This window comes from Colletotrichum orchidophilum, assembly GCF_001831195.1.
Source record: "Colletotrichum orchidophilum strain IMI 309357 chromosome Unknown Scaffold_12.1, whole genome shotgun sequence".
In the NCBI taxonomy this organism is placed as follows: domain Eukaryota; kingdom Fungi; phylum Ascomycota; class Sordariomycetes; order Glomerellales; family Glomerellaceae; genus Colletotrichum; species Colletotrichum orchidophilum.
Window position 1 is genome coordinate 318,259 of NW_019172968.1, and position 19,520 is coordinate 337,778.

Here is a 19,520-nt window from a genome sequence, read left to right on the forward strand (position 1 = left end):
GCGAGATCATTCCAAGTGAGTCGGAGAGACCCAGGGTCCGACTTTCTTTTATTCGGGTTCGAGGTGGCAATGTAACCCTCATTACGGAAGCCGAAATGATAGCCTATTGTTGGAACCCTTGGGAGTTTAGAGTTACAAGTAGCTCACTACCCTCTCAAGTGACCTGTTTGACGCCATACTTCCAACCACCTCTTCACCTTATCCACGTCAATAAGTCGTCCTTCCTCTACACTCCCAGACTCGAAAATCACGCCCTCGCCATTACCACCCTCTTCAGCCATGGACTGGAAAAAGCCCAGTAGTTTCAATGCTGGCAATTCCTGCACACTCAAGCCCCGCGATTCGGCAGTTTCCTCCAACCTGGATACCCATTGTCTCATATCAATGTGCTCAAACGTTCGTCCACAAGCCTTCTCCAGTAGAGAAAGCAGCGTGTCCCATGGGATGACGCTCGGGTTAACCAGGTTAGTCACAGCAAATGACGGCTTAGAAGCGGTAGGAATCACCGCTCCAGCGATGGCTTCCGCACAAATATCAACCGGGAGCCAGTCGACTCTGGTTTGCAAGGCCGGCATTGCCTCTAGGTAGTCTATCCCCGCCATCATCATCGTAGGCCACATTTCGGTGTGGTTCCATGCCCCTAGTCTCGAATGTCCGCAAAGCTGGCCGACTCGGAGAATACGGACAGGTATATTACGAGACGAGGCGTAGTGCTGCGCGACTTGCTCAACGATGAACTTGGACTGCGCGTACCCGGTAGGCAGCGCGTTGTCAGAATCCGGTGGGAGAGGAAGTTCTGGCACTCTGGTGCCGGCGGGATTTCCCATTGCTGCGGCGACGCTGCTCATGAAGTTGAATGTCTTCTCCACGCCTTTGAGGCAAAACGACATGAGGTGCATGGCTCCTGGAGGCAATCAGATTAGCTCAAAGTCTGTTCAAGATGATGCTGGAAAGAACCCACCTCTCAGACAGTCGTCTTCAAACTGCTGGATGGGTTGGTTGAAGTCCAACTTCCAAGCGTTATGGATCACGATCGTCACCTCAGTTGCCAGACGTTGATACGTCTCCTCGTCAAGTCCTAGCTTTTCGTTTTTCACATCATAGCTGACGGGCACAATTTTCTCGCTTTGGTAAACGCTAGGCGCGTAGCCCCTGTTTTTCAATGAGTCCAAAACGCGGGCTTGAGGATCTGCCCCTCGTACGGCGCAGTAAACTGTTCTGACCGTTGGTGTTTCGATAAAAACTTCCAACAAAGCATTACCCAAAGCGCCGCTAGCTCCTGTCAGATAGATGACTTGACCAGATGTTCTACTGTCTCCCTTTTGACGTTGAGTTGTCTTCCAGCTGTCAACTTTCCTATTCATGCGGTGGATTTTCGACCGAATCCATTCATGATGGTCGCTGTTCACCAAGGCCTTGCTGTCGAGACCGTCTTTTTTGAGCTGCTGAAGGAATCCGAGTAGCTTCCTTGCCGTGGGGTATTCGAAGACAAACATAAGAGGGAATGTTCCGAAGAACTTGACGAGCTTCGATCGCACCTCAACAGCATGTAGAGAATCAAGCCCAAGTTCGTACCAGTTTTGATCTTCTCCCAAGTCTCGCACGGAAAGATCAAAAACGTCGGCAACGACTGTTTGAATGATTTCTATACCAGAAACACTGGGGCCCTTCAATTCGGCAGCTTCTTCCGTGTCAAGCTGATGTCCCAGAAACGAGTTGTAAAGTTCCTCCACTTTGTCTCCGTAGAGTTCCCAGGCGACGGTCCGTCGCACGTTCCCTTTTGGAGTGACTGGTAATGTCTTCCTCTTCTCAAGAATGAGGACTGTTTTTCGAGGTATTCTTGAATACGCTGGTGACTTCTCATTGCACGCCTGCACAACCTTCCACACCTCGTCGGCAAGGCCAACGGCGGACATTGACCTCTTTTCCACCTCAGACCAGTTGATTTCGACAACAACAGAGGGACAGGGCTTTCCCGTCCCAAAGACCGCAGTCTTCGCAATGACACCAGCCTTATCTTCCTCGAGTGCCATAGCGAGCGCCGCTGCATGCGTCTTCTCCCCGTTACTATGCACGAGAATATCATCACGCCGCCCTTGGAGGACAAAATACCCGCTCCTCGGAGGATCCTCAAGGAATAAGTCGCCCGTGCGATACGGGTTCGGCGCCGTCTTCTCAAGCCAGAGTTCTGCGGCCAGGGGGAACCCGCGGTACACGACGCACTCAAACAGGCCATCCGCAATAGCCTCCATGCGAACGAACTCCGAGTCGGGGTACAAGTTCCGGAAGCGGTACACGTCTGGATTGTCTCTCGTATGCGGTATCGTTCGGAGAGGCGGGCCGGTTTCGGTTGTTCCGTAGGTGGTCTTCACGTTGACGCCGATGCACTGGAGTTTGGACAGCATCAGAGACGATAATGGAGCTCCTCCGGGCTGCAGGACCTTCAAATTTGTGAGGGGACTATAGTCTTTTGTGGTAAGGGTGATGTATTCGTGTATGTCCTCGATGACTGATGGTGCGCAGTGGAGGCAGTCGGGCGGGTATCCGAGGCCAGTCAAAGACTTCCAAGCTGCGAGGATGGAACTTGGGGCTGGGGGCCATTGCGCTGGAGGCATGGAGGTAGGTAAGCCGGTCGGGAGTCCCGACAGGGCGATCGATAATCCAGCGACATGGAATCTGGAAATTTTGCATCAGTACATGATCAGGTCGTTGCAAAGAGGAGGGGTCCTACAGTGGGAAACAAAGATACCAATTCTCAATAAAGAACTCCGGAAGTAGTCTGTACATTCGTGCGATCTGACACAAACTCCTGTTGGAATGGATGATTGGTTTCGGCACACCGGTAGAACCAGAGGAGTGAATGATCATCGATTGAAGATTCCACTCGTCATCAGTCTCAAATGCCAGCTTAGCTTCTCGGAAATCTTGGCCGGCCCGTCTCAACTCATCTAGGCTGATGAGTTTGGTTGCCGGCAGTTGACAGGGGCTTTGCCCACGGAGAGAAGGTTCATTTGCCTCATCAGTAATTATGGCAGCAACGTTGCATACCCGGAGAAGATGATCTCTTGTCGCAGGAGAGTTCTTGTTGCTGAGTAGGAGAACCCGCAGACGCAGACGATTCAGTGCAAATTGAGTAATCAGATATGAGATTGAATTTCCGACGCCTAGGAGGGCAACTGTGGGCTGCTGAACCGTCTGATTGGCAGCAATGATAGCCTCTCGGAACTGCTCGGAGTAGAACCTGGATGCTGCGTGGCAGAGTTGATTGAGCTGGGCCCAGTCCAGCACTTTGAACGAGCCGCCTACGGGGTGGATGAAAGCTGGCTTTGATGGCTGAGTCCTGGCATTATGCTCAATCAGGGTCGCAATGCTTGTCAGCGTTGGATCAGTGAATCTACGAGTCTCACATTAGAGTCATTGAGTGGTCAAGGTTGGAGACACAGGAGGGTAGTTCGTACGTTGGGCTATGGGGATGCCCGTGCAGTTGCCATAGCTTCTTCAGTTTCTCATCTGCATCTGGCGCAGGAAACACGGTGGGGTCGACAGTGAGAGTGGATGGTGATGACTGCAAGTCTGACATTGCGATCGGTGCCATACTGTAAGATCGCCAAGATGCAAACGAAGATAAGCTAGGTCTTAATGCTTGAAGACTGTGTTTCGGCTTGTTCAAAACCTTTGATGAGCTTGTCTCTTGAGCCTCAGAAATATCAATGACCATCCCGCAATGAGCCCCTGGCTAAGATCAGACATACATGTACCCATTGATTGCAGCTATCTGCCATCATCCTACAACCTGACGTCGGCCAATTGATTAGATTGAGCATCGCCTATCAAAGTCTTTGTCCAACTGAGACAGCCTCGAGCCAGGATAGGCCAATGATATGACCGATAATCGGGCTGATAACAGACCGCGCCTATCGTGCCTATCACAACAATTTGATGTGGCACGACCGTGGCGCTCGGCAACGGTAAATGTGAAAGGAATCTGATAAGCGTCTGGTCGTGGTAGAAATGAGCACGGCACGCACGTGGGAACGTAAAAAGAATTAGACATTGCTTTCTAAAGCCGCCCCCGCACAACCAGAAACTTCAATTATGCCATCGCTCTGACTTTGCGCTTTCTTGCAATTGGAGAACAGTCCACGTCTAGTCGAGAGCAAACGTACTGTGCGGCAATCATGGGTCTCCGAAAGCGTTTGGAGCTCCGCTCCGAGAGCGCCGACCTCGGCACGGAGGGAAGCCGGCTGTCTAACAAGGATATGGACCCTATTCCGATGGGCTCTCCGGAGCGCACCTGGGGTTGGCCGAGTTTGCTAGGCTTCTGGATCGCCGAAGCCTTTTCCATTTCAATGTATCAAGGTGAGTGCACAAAGACGCAGCATAGTCAATGCCAACCAAGGATCTACATGTCTGCAAGTTTGCTTGATCTCTAGGATGGAGGTTAACATGTTCTCTCTTGCCCAACAGTCTCCTCAACATCCGTCACCAAGGGCCTGAATCCAGGTCTCGCAATCCTCGCAGTCTTCATCGGGCACGTCCTCGTCTGCATTCCCGCGATACTGGACGGCTACGTCGGCTGCATCTTTGGCATCAACTTCCCAGTCTTCACCAGAGCCTCTTTTGGCCTTCGAGGCTCCTACGGCGCCGTATTCGTCCGCGGTGTCGTCGCCTGCATCTGGTTCGGCACACAGTCTTTCCAGGGCGGCCAGTGCCTCCAAGTCATGATCGCCGCTATCTGGCCTTCGTTTAACAACTTCCCGAACCACCTCGCCGAGAGCGCCCACGTCACCAGCTCCGAGCTATTGTGCTTCTTCTTGTTCATCATTGTCCAGCTGCCGCTGCTTTGGCTGCACGTGAGCAGTTTGAGGTACATGTTCATGGTCAAGACTGTGATTATGCCAATATTTGGGTTGACTTTATTTATCTGGGCCATCGTCGCTGGTAAGTCTCCTAAATTTTTGAAAAGATGAAGAGAGGGTGGGCATATCCTGACTGTTCCCCAGGCAAGGGCTTCGGCCCGACGTTCTCCAAGCCAACCCGCATCAAAGACGGCACCCCCGCCATCGTCGTCTTCTTTCAATGCATCACAAGCGCCATCGGCCCAAAAGCAACCCTCGCCCTCAATATGCCCGACTTCACGCGCTACGCCAAGGAGCCCAGACAAGTCTTCTGGACGCAAGCCGTCGGGCTCTGCGTCCTCGTCACCATGTGCGGTGTGCTGGGCGCCACCGTGAGCAGTGCCTCCGAGGTCATTTACGGCAAGGTGACTTGGAACCCCCTGGAGGTCGCGCGGCTTTGGGACAACCGCGCCGCGCAGTTTTTCGCCGGCCTCTGTTGGGCCTTTGCGGTGATTGGCACGAACATTAGCGCCAACAGCGTCTCCTTTAGCAATGACTTGGCATTGTGGTTTCCAAAGTACATCAACAACAGGCGCGGAGCGTATATCTGTGCTGTGTTTGGTGTTTGTGCCGTGCCTTGGTATATCCAGTACAGGTAAGTTATGTAGGTTACCCAAAGATTCAAAAATCTGTGCTGACTTTTGCTTCGCATTGCAGTGCCAAATCATTCTCTTCCTTTCTTGGTGGCTACTCCCTCTTCCTCGGCGCCATCGCGGGCATTATCGTCACCGATTTCTGGATCTGCCGCAAGCGAACGATGGCAGTCTCATCCCTATTCGACCCGCGGGGCATACACTACTACACGTTCGGCGTTAACCCGAGAGCGGTCATTGCCTTCATCTTTGCTATTGTGCCAAACATGCCCGGTCTTGCTGCTGCTTGCGGCGCCAAAGGAGTTCCTAAAGGGGCCATTTACCTGTACAGCTTGAGTTGGCTTGTCAGTACGCTGGTGGCGAGTTTCACGTATTGGCTATGCTGGATAATCAGACCGTTTCCTGTGGACGATGGCCGTGAACAGTTGTACGTTGACGGATATCCTGCGGGAGAAGAGTCAATCGGGTCGGAGAAAGGCATGGAAGGCAAAGAACAAATTGTGAAGATGGGATGAAGAAAACCCTGGATTCTGTTCCATTACCTTAGGTACTAGTAGATACTTAGTAGGCTATAATTTTGTAAGAACGGAGGCTTGGATTCAAAGAAACGGCCCATTTATTATTGTGGTATGACAGTTGATACCATAATTCGAGCTCATGGTTACAAGCCCCGAGAGGAAGCTGCCTCGGCTGCCGACGGTGTCAACTCAATCAGCTTGCCCAGCCCAGCCACGAATATGGCGTCGAGTCTCAACAGACTCAAGTTCAGCAAGTCACAGCTTCTGGACTTGATGCGCAGTAAGCCCCTCCATTGCACCAGGAGCGCAAGTGCGTCTTCGGCTTCCGCCAATGTCGGGGAGAGGGCAAAGAGCAAGACGATAAAGTTACTAGCGATGGCAAAGTTGACTCGAGAATCTAGGCGTCATAACTAAGCAAGAGTGCCCAGTAGAAAGCACCAAAGGGAGAGAGAATCCGCTCACATGAATGCCAAAATGCTTCGAGATGGCGAGCCTCTAGTTTCGCAAGAAAGTCATGCATCTCTCGCGCAACGGTCATGGCGCCAGTGCGTAAGGCGGTGCGGGCCTCGGTTGGGACCTCGATGCTTTTCGGTCGCAAAAGTGCCTTGAACATGGCGATTTTCGCGGTGATGTAGGCGAGTTTGAGACTGCCGTTACCGTCTAGACCACTTTCTGGTAACGATGCCGAGGGTTGCTCTCCCACGTCAGGCCGGTTTTGCAACCACTCTGCGAGTTCGATCCTCAACGGCCGAGCGACTTCGAAACTTGCTTCCAAAGACTTGGAGAGAGCTCTAGTTGCTTTGATCGAGCTGCTGTAGTCAGATTTTGCGGACATCAATTCACGAATGCTCTGTTCTCAGAGGAACTTACAACATGTTTTGTTGAATCTTGGACACAATCTCAGTCAGGGATGCCAGGTGCAGAAAATGCCTGCACACCTGCGGTCCTTCGCCCTCACCACCAACAAGATCGCCAAAATCATCCGGGCCCAGCGGTAACACATCCCAATCACATTCTTGAATATGCGAGCTCCTCCCAAAGTTGAGACTTAGCCACCTGTCCTGCACATACACCGCCCAAGCAAGCCTCCTCCGCAATCTTCTCTCCCACGGCGGGATCGCCCACTCTGACGGGTCGAGGTTGAGCCCCAAACACTGAGCGAGCGCCACGGTGTCCGCGAGCATGGTCCACTTGAACGGCGTGTCGGCGACGTGCCTGTTGGTTGGACGCCGCTGGATCATGAGGAGCATCGTCTGTACTGTAGCAAGCGACGGGGTGTGGAACTCCGAGAGCGCGGCCATCCAGGCTAGTTTGAAGAGGTGGTCTGCCGAGGGGAGGGTGTCGACGTCCACGCAGAGAACGTCGTCGAAGACGCAGAAGGGCAGGGCGTGGCCGTAGATTGCGGCTAGGAGACACGTTGGCATTGCCGAGGGGCTGCTGCTCAGGCCGCGGATGGTGTGTTCTTTGGATACGACCGGAAAGTAAGGCTGTATGTATTTCCAAAACCTGCGTTGTGTCAAATGAGAGGATCTTTCTGAACTTGGGCACATTTGAGTGAGTACATGTATGAAAGGGTGTCTTACAGGGTGATGAGCCTTTGACCGACGTTCTCGGGAACCATGTTCGCGACCTCACATCTGAGGTCGGACTCGGTGGCGCCTAGTCCGCCTGGCTGTGCTTTGCTGGCTTGCGAGTTGCGTTGCAGCATAAATTGAGTGGGAACTCCATCATCAGGTCCCATGTTCCGGATGCGGAGTTGCTGGAAGGTACACTCGTCTCTCTCATCAAAGTGATAGAGGTTCAGCAGATACGGATCTGATTCACCACTAAGCCCAATTACCTGGGCATTGTGACCAGGTGTCGCATCCAGCGACGACGGCATGAACAGATCCTCCCGGCGTGAACCATCAGGTGCCGGTATTGTGTGGGGTGACACCGGGCTTGCAGAGCCCGTCTCTTCTCTGACGAAGCTCAACTCGGCAATGGGCGAGGTTTCTGCGGACGAGAACCTGACGTCGGCACTCAAGGTAGCTCGATCCTGTTGGCGAGGACTCCTGATCCCATCACTGGAGCCGCTTTGCCGCCGCTCGGATAATCGTCTCCTCTTGTTTGCCCCCCCAATAAATGTGCAATCTTTGCCTAGCCGTCGGCACAGCTCACACGGCGGCGTCTCATTGTGCAACAGGCAAGCTGCGCGCTTATAACGGCAAAAGTCGCATGGATGACTGTTCCGACTACTCTTTTTAGTCTGGTCGTTCAAGTTGGTCTCCATGATTTGGTCCTCACAAAAATAGGCACGTTAGGAAAACACGATGATGGTATGCTGAGCTTCATTCCCCGCGTCCCCGGGATTCCATGTTGTCTGAGCTGATCTCCAACCTAAGCAACTATCTACTCTGATAACGGGACGTTGGCCGATTGGATCACGAGCAAAACAACCCTGCATCGATACTCCATGGAGGAGGAGGTGGGTGGATAAAAAGCTTCGGCCGAATTATGTTCCTTTTCAACCAAGGTTATTCCCGCGGCCAACTCAGATCCAATCCTGACCCCTCGCTCTTCGTCCGTCACCGGAGCTCTTGTACACGCCGCGCTTTGCCGTGGCACCGCCCATCCTGACCAAGCCCACTAGATGGTGCACCCCGGCCAAAACGCCGTCAACAACCTGCACCCCGTCACCGACAGCCGCCTCCACGGCCCCCTTGAGCGGCGTCATACCCGCGCACCCCAAAAGCAGCACATCGGCCCCCTTGTCCTCAACCAACCGCTTGCCCACGGCCGCCATAATCCCCATGACCTCCTGCTGGCTCTTCTCGTGCAGATCTAGCACGCCAAGCTTACACGAGACCACGCCGGCGCAGGACGTCGCGAAGCCGTAGTGGTGAATACTGTCCTCGTGTAACACCCTCGACCGCTCGCTCACGGCAATGAGACCGAACCGTCCGCCCAGCGTCCGCGCTGCGAACAGCGAGGCCTCCATGATGCCGATGACGGGCTGGCGAGGCAGCTCTTCGCGGAGCATACGGATGAGGGCGTGGTCGGAGTAGCAGGCCACCAGGACGGCGTCGTGCGTCGCCGCGAGGGGCAGGACGGCGCGGGCGGCGGCTGCGGCGGACATGACGTTGTCGAAGCTGCCTTCGATGGCCGAGGGGGCCGGTCGGGGCGCCGTGAAGCCTGTGACGACGACGTCCGGGGGTAGTTGGCTCTCGACCATGGCGACGCAGGCGTCGGTCATAGCGCGGGTGCTGTTTGGGTTGATGAGGAGGATGCGGATCTTCTTCTGGGTCTTTGGTGGTGAGACACCGTTGCTTGCTGTTGCTTCGCCGTGATTCTGGATGTGAGATGTAATCTTGGGAGGAGGCTCCACGACGCCGGTCTGTTCTGTGATGCGGCCGTAATGCTCGACGCGACGATGTCTAGCAAAGTCAAAGGTACGTTCCTTGCCCGGCCGGCACTCGTCCCGGTCGATTTCCGCGTAGACAACCTCGTCCTCCGTCGTGGACGCCTCAGCGAGAATCTCCCCCTCTGGTCCTGTGATGCAGCTCCCGCCAATGAGGTCGTACTTGCCATCATCGAGACCGCACCGCGCGGCGCTGATGCTGAAGCAAGCATTTGTATAGCTGTGAGCCTGCATCACCAGCTTGTGATGGAACAGGGCCTTGCGCCGCGCCTCGTCCGGGTCCATGCTGGCGCTCGATCCCCACAGATCCGGCGCGAAGCCCGCCGTGTTGTAGCCGCAGAGGACGACTTCGACGCCCTGCAGGCCTAGGACGCGCCAGCTCTCGGCCCATCTCCGGTCGTTGCAGATCATCATGCCGAAGATGGGGTCCCCGCGCGCCGGCACCGACTCCGTCAGGTCAGGTACCCGGAATGCGTTGAAGCCGAGGTCTCCGGGCTTGAAGTATCGCTTCTCCAGTTGGTTGGTGGCATTCGGATCCGCAAAGGGCTCAAAGTCGCCCGGGAGATGGATTTTGCGGTACTTTGACAGGATAGAGCCGTTCTTTGCGTGGTAGTAGATGCAGGAGTTGAATGTTTCGCCGTTGTCGGCCTTTTCAGCGAAGCCGACGGAGATGTCGACGCCGAGCTGGTTGGCCCTGTCAAATAGTGGCTTTGTCTGGGGCTGCGTTGCCACGTCGCCGTGCTCGAAGAAGGAATCGAGCTCGGAGGGGTCGTTGATGAGGTGCCGGGGGAAGAAGGTCGTGAAGGCGGCTTCGGGGAAGAGTACCAGCTGTGCTCCCTTTGCGGCTGCGGCGTCGAGAAGTGATATCATGCGGTTAAGTGTCTTGGGCCGGGGGTCGTTGTAATGTGTGGCACCCATCTGGGCTGCAGCCACGCGAAGCTTTCGTGATGGCATGGCTTTTGGTATCCTCAGTGGTAGAGTTGCTTGTTTTCGTCGACCTTACCTTGCGCCACCGCTCTGACTTCAGCATGATCTTATTCTTTTCATTAAATCGGATAAGATCTTGCTGAACTCTTCTCCAAATCACTGAGTTGTTGGTACTGGGTCTACCCCTCATGCAGCGGGAGATCATCACATATCGTCCGTTGTATGCCCTGCAGCCCCTGGCTCAAGTCCTGGGCGATAAGCGGCGATAGGGGCGGTCTCCAATTGCCTGCTGGCTGGTCTGCCTATCTTTATCTTAGATTGGCCTATCTTTTCTGCGCAGGAGCAGCGTTATCAAACCCAAGGTTGATATGGATGTTGTCAATGATTTTGTGGAAGCTCCATAACATGAGGTTAGGAAAACTATACGATGCTTTTCGAATCGCAGGATGTCCTCCCCGGAGTGTTGTGAAATTTGATTCAGAACTAGCTAGCCTGCTTTCACAGCACACGTGCACTCTGTAAAATGGAGGTTGATCTCATCATTGAGAATGCTACTGTGGTGAGTGCATTGATCACGCAGTGCCTGTAAACCTCTCGGACAGACAACTGATGTCATTGATCATACTAGGTAACAGCATCTGATGTTCATGCCCGACAAGATATCGTCGTCCGCGACGGCAAGATCCTAGCTGTAGGGCAAGACATGAAGACTCTCTTTTCAGCCAAGACAGTAATAGATTCGCAACATGGATTCGTAATGCCGGGAGGCGTGGATTCCCACGTACACCTTGACCAGGTAAGAAAGTGGTGGACTTGGATCCGCCAGACGAAGTTCCCATGTCTGACCCAGCATCAGGACAACTCTCCCACGGGAGACAACTTTGAAACCGGCACTAGATCAGCTATTGCAGGTGGCACAACAACCATCATCGCCTTCGCAACCCAGGAACGCACTCACCAGTCTCTTCACCCTGTCGTTGATGATTACCACTCACGTTCCAGGGGCAAATCATACTGCGACTATGGCTTCCACATCATTCTCACGAACCCAACACCAACCATCCTCCGTGACGAGCTTCCCTTCTTCGTAAGCGAGGGCATCACATCCGTCAAGCTCTACATGACGTACGAGCCGCTACAGCTCAAAGACGGAGAAATCCTAGACGTGATGATGGCCACGCGAAACCTGGGCATGACAACCATGGTCCACGCCGAGAACAGCGACATGATTACCTGGATCACGGCCCGCCTGGCAGAGCAAAACCTCACGGCGCCGTACTACCACGCCATCAGCCGGCCCAACATCGCCGAAGACGAGGCGACGTACCGCATCATCGCCCTCGCCGAGCTCTCCGACATACCCATCCTCATCGTCCACATGTCCTCCAAGACCGCCGCCGTCCACGTCAGGAACGCGCAGACGCGGCTGCTGCCCATCCACGCAGAGACCTGCCCCCACTACCTCTACCTCACGGCCGACGCCCTGCGTCCGTCTCATCCCGCGACGGACGGCTTTTCCGGCGCGAAGCATATTTGCAGCCCGCCGCTGCGCGAGGACCGCATGGATTTGGACGCCATGTGGGCCGGCATCGCCAACGGGACGTTTACGACGTTTAGTTCGGATCACGCGCCGAGTAAGTACGACCACCCTTGCGGCAAGAAGGCGGGCTTGGGCAAAGAGGACGGCTCGATGCGGTATGACAAGGTGCCCAACGGGCTGCCCGGCGTCGAGACGCGGATGCCCCTGCTGTTTGAGGGCGGCGTGCTGTCGGGTAGAGTGACGCCGCAAAAGTTTGTCGAAGTGACGGCGACGAACCCGGCAAAGCTTTATGGGCTGGGGGACACGAAGGGTGCGATCGCCGCGGGGTATGATGCCGACTTTGTTATTTGGTACCCGACGGCTGAGCAAGTTGCTGCAAATGGTGGGACGGGTTCTGCCAAGATGGAGCCGTTCGTCTTGGAGAACTCAATGTTGCATCATGATATCGATTACTCGCCTTTTGAGGGGATGAAGTTTACCAACTGGCCGCGTTATACCATCCTGCGAGGTAACGTCGTATGGGATCGCGATGGCAGCGGGATCGTTACCGACATGGGATATGGTAACTTCTTGCGACGTGGTAAGAGTACTTTGAGTAAGCCGAGGAATCAATGGGTGAATGAGTTTCAACCTTTACTCGCAAAGTAAGAGAATACAGTTGTGTTTTAACCAACTTCTATTGAAATGGCTTCAACCCCTCTTCACCGTTGTTATTCACATCCAACTCATTGCTTAATTTAGCATCAAAGATTTTGCGTTTTATGTCGACGCCAGTCACACATGTTGGAACCGCCTTGCCACAGCCCACACAGGGCCAATGCCGTCCCTGTATTCACACGCTACATTACTGATTGGAGAGACTTGTGCAAGATTCTACGGTTTATGATGGCAGCACATAGAAGGCCAGGCCATCCTCGAAGCGCCGGTGTCACGTGAAGCATAAAAAATACGACTGTGGATTGACGAAGTCCTCATCATGTCTTGGAATGGATGCACATAAGTAATTAAATCGAGGAAATTTCAGTGTGAAAGAAGTGCATATTCCATGATACGGCATGTATGATTGAAGTCTAGAGTAGTAAGGCTGTTTTTAGGCAGATCATCTAAAGCATCTGCTGTATAACATTAGTCGAGCTTCCACATGTTTATTAACACGAAGCCTGAAATCAACGGCCGATGGCTTTGTTTCCCCACTTGGCGTTGTCTCTCTGGCCTGGAATCTGAGCGGGGCATACAGAACAGTGCCGGAATTACTATGTAGGATTGCTTGCGGATGGATCACGTATCGTATCCAAAAGTGTGGGCTACCGGAACAGTTCCGAGCCCATGAAGTCCTGCGGAATATATCCATGGAGCTGCAGCTATCCGAAGAAGTTCAAAATGTGATTGGTCCGCGTTCAACGCCGGTGCCAGCTGGCACAAATCCTTGCTCTTCCAGATTTCCCGAGCTCATTGATGCCCAAGCGTGGCCTAGAAAGCTAGAACAAGTGTTCATGTTACAGTTGAATTCGAGGATCTTGACAAGTTTCATACCAGCTATCGCTAGTCACCATGATGATGGGGAGCATTTCGAAGCACTTCGCAAGAAGAGCTGCGGGACAACATCCGAGGCTGTGGGACGAACGATTTTGTGTTGTGGGCGCTTGAACTGCCCACACAGGAAGCGAACAATTGTGGGAGGATGTTGGTTTTCTGCACGCTCTAGTCCGTATGCGTCCCGCATATCGACTATGAAGAATGCAGTTGGCTCTGTTGAACCAGCTGCATCGAAAACCTGCCAAGCTGCGGGGGTTTGTCTCTTATCCGTAATTCCACAAAACCCCGCGACTTGTCCTGTCCCTTTCGTGGCCCTTTGTGGAAGCTGTTCATTCTTCATTTTCAGTGCTGCGGACTACTCACCCCAGCCACTGAGGATTCGCAAACATTGGTCGCCGGTAATAATGGCGGATTCAACTCCCAAAGCAGCGGCAAGCCCGCCAGCCGGCTCCCCGAAGTCACCAAAGTCTCCAAAGTCGCCACAGTCAGTCGCTTCCCCCGCCGCGCCAGCGTCCGCGGCTGCCACAGCAGCAACGCCAACCCCCCAGTCTCCTCCCACCGAGGCTGCCGAGACACCGGCTACCATTGAAATCGACGATGGATCGACTGTGCGTTTATTGACTTTGATAGAACATGCTTCTAAAAACCAAGCCGGAGCTTACCCAGTGACTAGGACGATGCATCGACCATCGACGACAGAATGTAACAACCCCTGCCTCTCTCATGAAAATTGCCGATTGCATCCAGAAAAGTCTTGTAAATGAATGTGTCCTGACGTCGAATGCGTAGCTCTTCATACACAGCATCATTGACATCTTCCGTCGTCGACTACCCGACCGAGTATGGCCGGCGTTATCACGCCTTCCGATCTGGAGGTGAGCTCAAATCAACAACTCACGTCTTCTTTTATTCATCTTGTTTCATGGATACAAACATTAAAAATCAATGATTCAAACAAAGCTGATGAATTAAATAGCCTACGTGTTTCCCAATGATGAGGTGCGCAGTAAAAGACACACACCGGACTCATGTCGTGACGTGGCAGTTTATAATAACACGAGGCATCGCTTGTAGACTGAAATGGAACGACTCGATATGGTTCACACCTTACTAGTCAAGACCATTGGAGATCGACTCTTCCTTGCGCCGATCGATGCGGCCAAGACTCACCGAATCCTTGATGTTGGCACTGGAACTGGCATCTGTGAGTAATCACCCTTCTGATTGCGCTCACCAATGTGACAACAGGCTCATGATTCTCTTTTACTTGTCAGGGGCTATTGAAATGGGTGATTTGTTTCCAAATGCAGAGGTAGTCATAACCTCGTGGCCATATAATTTTAAGATGCTTTTGAGGTCTAACAAAGACACAGATCCTTGGAAACGATCTGAGCGCTATTCAGCCACCATGGTATGTTTACTCATCAAGATCACCTACTCTAAAACATCGACTAAGTCTATGATTTCTAGGGTGCCACCCAATGTCAAGTTCGAGATTGACGACGTTGAAAGCGAATGGATCGGGCACAACAAGTACGATTTCATTTTCAGCCGGTATATGGCCGGCGCTTTAGCCGACTGGCCAACATACATGAGACGAGTCTATGAGTAAGTCAAAGTCTCGCTAAGTTGACAAACCGCCGTACTAATCTCCAAAAAAGAAACCTGAACCCGGGAGGTTGGGCCGAATTCCAAGACTGGGACTACATGCTTTACTCAGATGACGGGACGACCGAAGGCACCGAGCTTCTCAAATGGATGGGCTACTTCATGGACGCTTGCGAGGCCCTGGGCCGTGATGGACAGGTGGGACCTAAGCTGGAAACGTTGGTGAGGGAGAATACCGGTCTCATCAATATCGTCCATAAACCCTTCAAGATCCCCGCAGGACCGTGGGCCAAGGACGCCCACCTGAAGGACATTGGCATGTGTAACCTCATCCAAATGCTGGACGGTCTTGAAGCTTTCACCCTGAGGCTTCTCTGTGGCGTCCTCGGCTGGACCAAAGAGGAGGTTTTGGTGTTGCTGACGGGTGTGCGCAACGAGCTGAGAACCGGTAAGGCTCACGCCTGGCTGCATTAGTAAGTGTTCCCACCACTGCCCAGCGATTCAGTTGCCTGCGTACTGACGTTAAACGCAGCAATGTTGTGTACGGTCAAAAGCCAAAAGAAGAGGAGAACTAGTTGTATCGCGAAAGGTAGAGCATCCAAGTAGTTGCGATGACTTTAATAGTACATGTGAATCCTGGATGGACTGGACTGCGATTCCTATTCTAGAATTTTACTCCGTCATGAAATGAAAGTAAATTCAACTTTTGTACCGACCGCACTCTTAATCACGGTCGGAAATTCCATTTTTTTCATTGCGACTCTGAATGTTTGAAAGTCCATGGAGTCTCTTAAAGGAAGACGGGTACTACTCTCACAGAGACTAGAAGGCTTTTATACGCGTACGGTTTCATTAGAAAGCCTTGTTGGACCTTGTTACAACTCAATATCTTCCACCAGAAGCATACGAAGCACCACAAAAGGTGACATGAATGCAACAGAGGTATAAAAAAGAATTAAATAAGGTAGTCTGATGGTCCGGAAAGGTTGAAAGGTACATGTAGTTTCCTCAATCTATGGTCAAAAACACCTTTGAAATGAGAGCTCAAATAAGTTGATGGCAGGGCGCTCCTGTGGGCTTCACGAGTTGCTAGCCTATTTCTGTGTTCGAAGTGGGATACGTCAGGTCCAACCAGCAATTTGACACTAAACTCACCATTGTGCGAATATCCAAGTCCACCCTAGGGTGCGGCTTGGGATTCAAAAACCAATGGAGACTAGACCTACAAAGCTGTGTGTCCAAATGGTGGTTTCTAAGAGGATCGGCACTTATGTTGCGCCGAGACAACATCTCAGCGTCTGTAGGTACTTATCGGGGTTGAAGTTTGGATGTAGAGCACGATGGGGTCCGCTGACAGTTTCTCAAACCTAAACTCATCAAACACAGCGTGACGGTTATTACAACCTCATTGAACATAATTAAATATGACCAATACCCTAACTCTTTAAAACGTAGCTATACTCTAAAAGAGTTTTTAACCTGGGCAGACTTTTGGCGGGGCCATAGTCTGCCAGACTTGGTGACTTGTTAGCCGACGGATATCCGTTTAACGAGCCACCGGAATCGATTCCGGCGCTCCGGGTTGATGAAACTTGCAGATGATACCCTTGAACATGCGTCTCTAGGGCGTTATGCTGGACGCAAGTTCGTTATCAATCGTAACAGAAGTTTTGGTCCTCGAGCCCATTACCTCGGCATGAGTTCGGATTCGACGTTAGACTCCACACCTCCCGAGTTTATGGTCATTGCAGAACATCCACTTCATCCTACCTCAGAGATGGAAATAGTCCCGTTTTCACTCATGTTCAATCAGGTAGAGCAATTAAGAAAATTCCTTCTCACCCCCCCAGCAGACCGGGTTAAAGCCTCATGGCACAAGGCCAGACAGCCCGAGTGAGCGAGCCGGGGCCAGACATTCGGGGAGAGCAATGGATAAACGGTCTTGGTACGCGAGCTGAGAGAATCCACACCACACGCGGCAGCAAGACTGATTGGGAAGGCGAATCTGGTTTTTATGCACACTCTGCAGCTGTGCCGCACACTAAGACGTAGCCGGCGAGACATTGACGGAACCAACAGCCAGCAAAGCACCAACAGACATTCATAAGTCGCCAAGCTGCGGGGGCTTTGGCCGTGGTCCGACAATTCTACAAAATGCCAAACGGGCCCGGACGCGACACAAACAACGGCCTTGTGATTTGATTCCTGTTTCGCGCTCCTGCCATCTGCGTTTCTGACCTTGTTGCTACAAGGTAGCAACCGCAACTCTTCCCAACTCTTCCGTCATGGCCGACTCTACCACGAAATCCACGCCTCCGGCAGGATCACCTGCGGCGCAATCTCCCAAGTCGGCCAAGTCCCCAAAGTCTCCGTCCGAGGCAGCTGGGCAGTCCCCCGCTGGAGCCACTGGCCCGGAGGCTGAGATCACGATCGATGACGGCGAATCGGTGAGTGACTTTAGCAAAATCATGCTCATCTAGTAGACTCTAGAGAATACTGACATCTGCTGCCGTGAGGATAATGCCTCTACCATTGACGATAGAATGTAATTTCCCAGCATTCACAGCCTCAAACTGGGGCCGTTTCTTCGTCGTGCAAATGATCTAATTTTGCAGCTCCTCGTATACCGCATCTTTATCGTCTTCTGTCGTTGATTACCCCACCGAGCACGGTCGTCGTTATCATTCATTCCGGTCTGGATGTATGCTCTTGTCAACGCTAATCTATTGTGATGTTTACTGACGAGTTTCCCTAGCCTATATCCTTCCCAACGATGAAGTACTTTGGGGCCCTCACGACGTTGCGAAGACTCGAAAAAGATTCAGCTAATCGTCGTTACGTAGAGCGAGATGGACCGACTAGATTTTTGCCACACCTTGTTGACAAAGACTATCGGAAACAAGCTATTTTTGGCACCGATTGACGAGGCAAAGATTCGTCGAGTTCTCGACGTCGGAACGGGGACAGGCATCTGTACTACAGCACTGAAACTTGAGTCACTGCGACGAGAATGACTAACGATTTCAGGGGCCATTGAGATGGGTGATAAGTTGCCCAACGCTGAGGTAGGTGTACTGGACTTAAACGAGGCCAACTATGTCGTGACGTCCGGGTTAAGCACAAGCATTTTCTAACAAGAGAGTCCATGTAGATCCTAGGAAACGACCTCAGCGCCATTCAGCCAGCATGGTATATTTTATCGAGATCCAAGAATCTCCACCTACTAATTGTTTGTGAAGGGTCCCGCCCAATGTCAAGTTTGAGATTGACGACGTCGAAAGTGAGTGGATTGGAGCAAAGTATGACTTCATCTTCAGTCGCTACATGTGCGGGTCTATCGCGGACTGGCCCACGTATGTGAAGCGCGTCTACGAGTAAGTCTCCCCCATCCCCGTTCGCCCGTTCCGGGCTCCATCCTAATGATCGAATAAGGAACCTCAACCCCGGCGGTTGGGCCGAGTTCCAAGACTGGAGTTTCATGATCTACTCCGACGATGGCACGATCGAGGGCACCGAGCTCCTGCGATGGGTCGACCTCTTTATGGATGCCTGTAAAGTCTTTGGCCGAGATGGGCAAATCGGGCCAAAATTGGAAAGTCTTGTGCGCGAGAACACTGGCTTTATCAATATCCACCACAAGCCGTATAAAATTCCCGCCGGCCCATGGGCAAAGGATCCCCATCTCAAGGATATTGGAATGTTGGAACTGATTCAACTGCTGGATGGCCTTGAGGGCTTTTCTCTGCGTCTACTTTGTGGAGCGCTGGGATGGACAAAGGAGGAAGTCCTTGTCTTGCTGGCTGGGGTTCGGAAGGACTTGAAGGACCCCAAAATCCATGCTTGGCTACATTAGTAAGTTGTACTCCGAGTAAAATCTATCAGGAGACATGATCAGCGCTGACTGCTTCAAAGCAATGTGGTCTACGGCCAAAAGCCAGAGAAAGAAGAGGAGTGACATGTTTCAGACCGAAGTGCGTTTCGGGGGTCAGATGACCTTGTTCAATTGCATTGTTGATTCACTTGCAAAATATCAGGCCTTTGCCAATTACTGGGGCCTAGGGGTACATTGGAAATGCCATAGTAACTCGCGTGTCAACAATCCATCACGGCCGCCGCTTCGACGAGGAGAAAAATAAATGATTTACTCAGCACTTGAATATCGACCTCATGAAGACCCAGGAGTTTGGTAATGAATTGAATGGTTTTTGAGGGAAATCGGTTCATTGCATGGCGGCAGTTCAGCATTCTTCATCACCAGAGCTTAGGCCTGGCTGCTCCTCAGCGGCGCCCTGTTCAACTTGAAGTTTCTCAAATGCGAGAACAAGACTCCAACACAATGTGTGGTCCAATTGGAAAAGACGCGCTTGTACATATAGCTTCATTATAAAATTATTCAAGGCAACCTCGATTGAAGGATCGCTTCTTACCACCACTAGATTGGGGCTCCTAGGCTAAATAATAGCTTACTTTCCGACGTCCCTCGTTTTTTTCAGCTCTTGT

General features: G+C 52.4%; 7 protein-coding genes across 7 annotated transcripts; 4 read left to right on the forward strand and 3 right to left on the reverse strand.

Annotated features, from left to right (window-relative positions):
* Positions 1 to 146: 146 nt before the first annotated feature.
* CORC01_02219 (male sterility protein) lies at positions 147 to 3,595 on the reverse strand (the record flags this gene model as incomplete). Its single annotated transcript, XM_022613870.1, has 4 exons — positions 147 to 904; positions 962 to 2,676; positions 2,732 to 3,394; positions 3,459 to 3,595. The coding sequence occupies 4 exons, from the start codon at positions 3,593 to 3,595 to the stop codon at positions 147 to 149; spliced, it is 3,273 nt and encodes a 1,090-aa protein (XP_022479664.1).
* A 583-nt stretch (positions 3,596 to 4,178) lies between these two features.
* Positions 4,179 to 6,006, forward strand: CORC01_02220 (NCS1 nucleoside transporter; the record flags this gene model as incomplete). The annotated part of the gene is made up of 4 exons (XM_022613871.1): positions 4,179 to 4,359; positions 4,468 to 4,941; positions 5,004 to 5,493; positions 5,556 to 6,006. The coding sequence occupies 4 exons, from the start codon at positions 4,179 to 4,181 to the stop codon at positions 6,004 to 6,006; spliced, it is 1,596 nt and encodes a 531-aa protein (XP_022479665.1).
* Positions 6,007 to 6,152: 146 nt separating this feature from the next.
* On the reverse strand, positions 6,153 to 8,281 carry CORC01_02221 (fungal specific transcription factor domain-containing protein; the record flags this gene model as incomplete). The annotated part of the gene is made up of 4 exons (XM_022613872.1): positions 6,153 to 6,406; positions 6,472 to 6,818; positions 6,880 to 7,515; positions 7,593 to 8,281. 4 exons carry the CDS (start codon positions 8,279 to 8,281, stop codon positions 6,153 to 6,155), a joined length of 1,926 nt encoding a protein of 641 aa, XP_022479666.1.
* A 261-nt stretch (positions 8,282 to 8,542) lies between these two features.
* Positions 8,543 to 10,363, reverse strand: CORC01_02222 (carbon-nitrogen hydrolase; the record flags this gene model as incomplete). Its single annotated transcript, XM_022613873.1, has 1 exon — positions 8,543 to 10,363. The coding sequence occupies one exon, from the start codon at positions 10,361 to 10,363 to the stop codon at positions 8,543 to 8,545; it is 1,821 nt and encodes a 606-aa protein (XP_022479667.1).
* Positions 10,364 to 10,859: 496 nt separating this feature from the next.
* On the forward strand, positions 10,860 to 12,524 carry CORC01_02223 (dihydropyrimidinase; the record flags this gene model as incomplete). Its single annotated transcript, XM_022613874.1, has 3 exons — positions 10,860 to 10,895; positions 10,965 to 11,132; positions 11,193 to 12,524. 3 exons carry the CDS (start codon positions 10,860 to 10,862, stop codon positions 12,522 to 12,524), a joined length of 1,536 nt encoding a protein of 511 aa, XP_022479668.1.
* Positions 12,525 to 13,816: 1,292 nt separating this feature from the next.
* On the forward strand, positions 13,817 to 15,595 carry CORC01_02224 (uncharacterized protein; the record flags this gene model as incomplete). Its single annotated transcript, XM_022613875.1, has 9 exons — positions 13,817 to 14,020; positions 14,086 to 14,114; positions 14,202 to 14,287; positions 14,527 to 14,616; positions 14,687 to 14,724; positions 14,786 to 14,823; positions 14,883 to 15,020; positions 15,074 to 15,493; positions 15,553 to 15,595. The coding sequence occupies 9 exons, from the start codon at positions 13,817 to 13,819 to the stop codon at positions 15,593 to 15,595; spliced, it is 1,086 nt and encodes a 361-aa protein (XP_022479669.1).
* Positions 15,596 to 17,305: 1,710 nt separating this feature from the next.
* On the forward strand, positions 17,306 to 18,975 carry CORC01_02225 (uncharacterized protein; the record flags this gene model as incomplete). The annotated part of the gene is made up of 10 exons (XM_022613876.1): positions 17,306 to 17,467; positions 17,537 to 17,565; positions 17,636 to 17,721; positions 17,776 to 17,798; positions 17,864 to 17,993; positions 18,048 to 18,085; positions 18,172 to 18,209; positions 18,260 to 18,394; positions 18,453 to 18,872; positions 18,933 to 18,975. The coding sequence occupies 10 exons, from the start codon at positions 17,306 to 17,308 to the stop codon at positions 18,973 to 18,975; spliced, it is 1,104 nt and encodes a 367-aa protein (XP_022479670.1).
* Between the last annotated feature and the right edge of the window lie 545 nt (positions 18,976 to 19,520).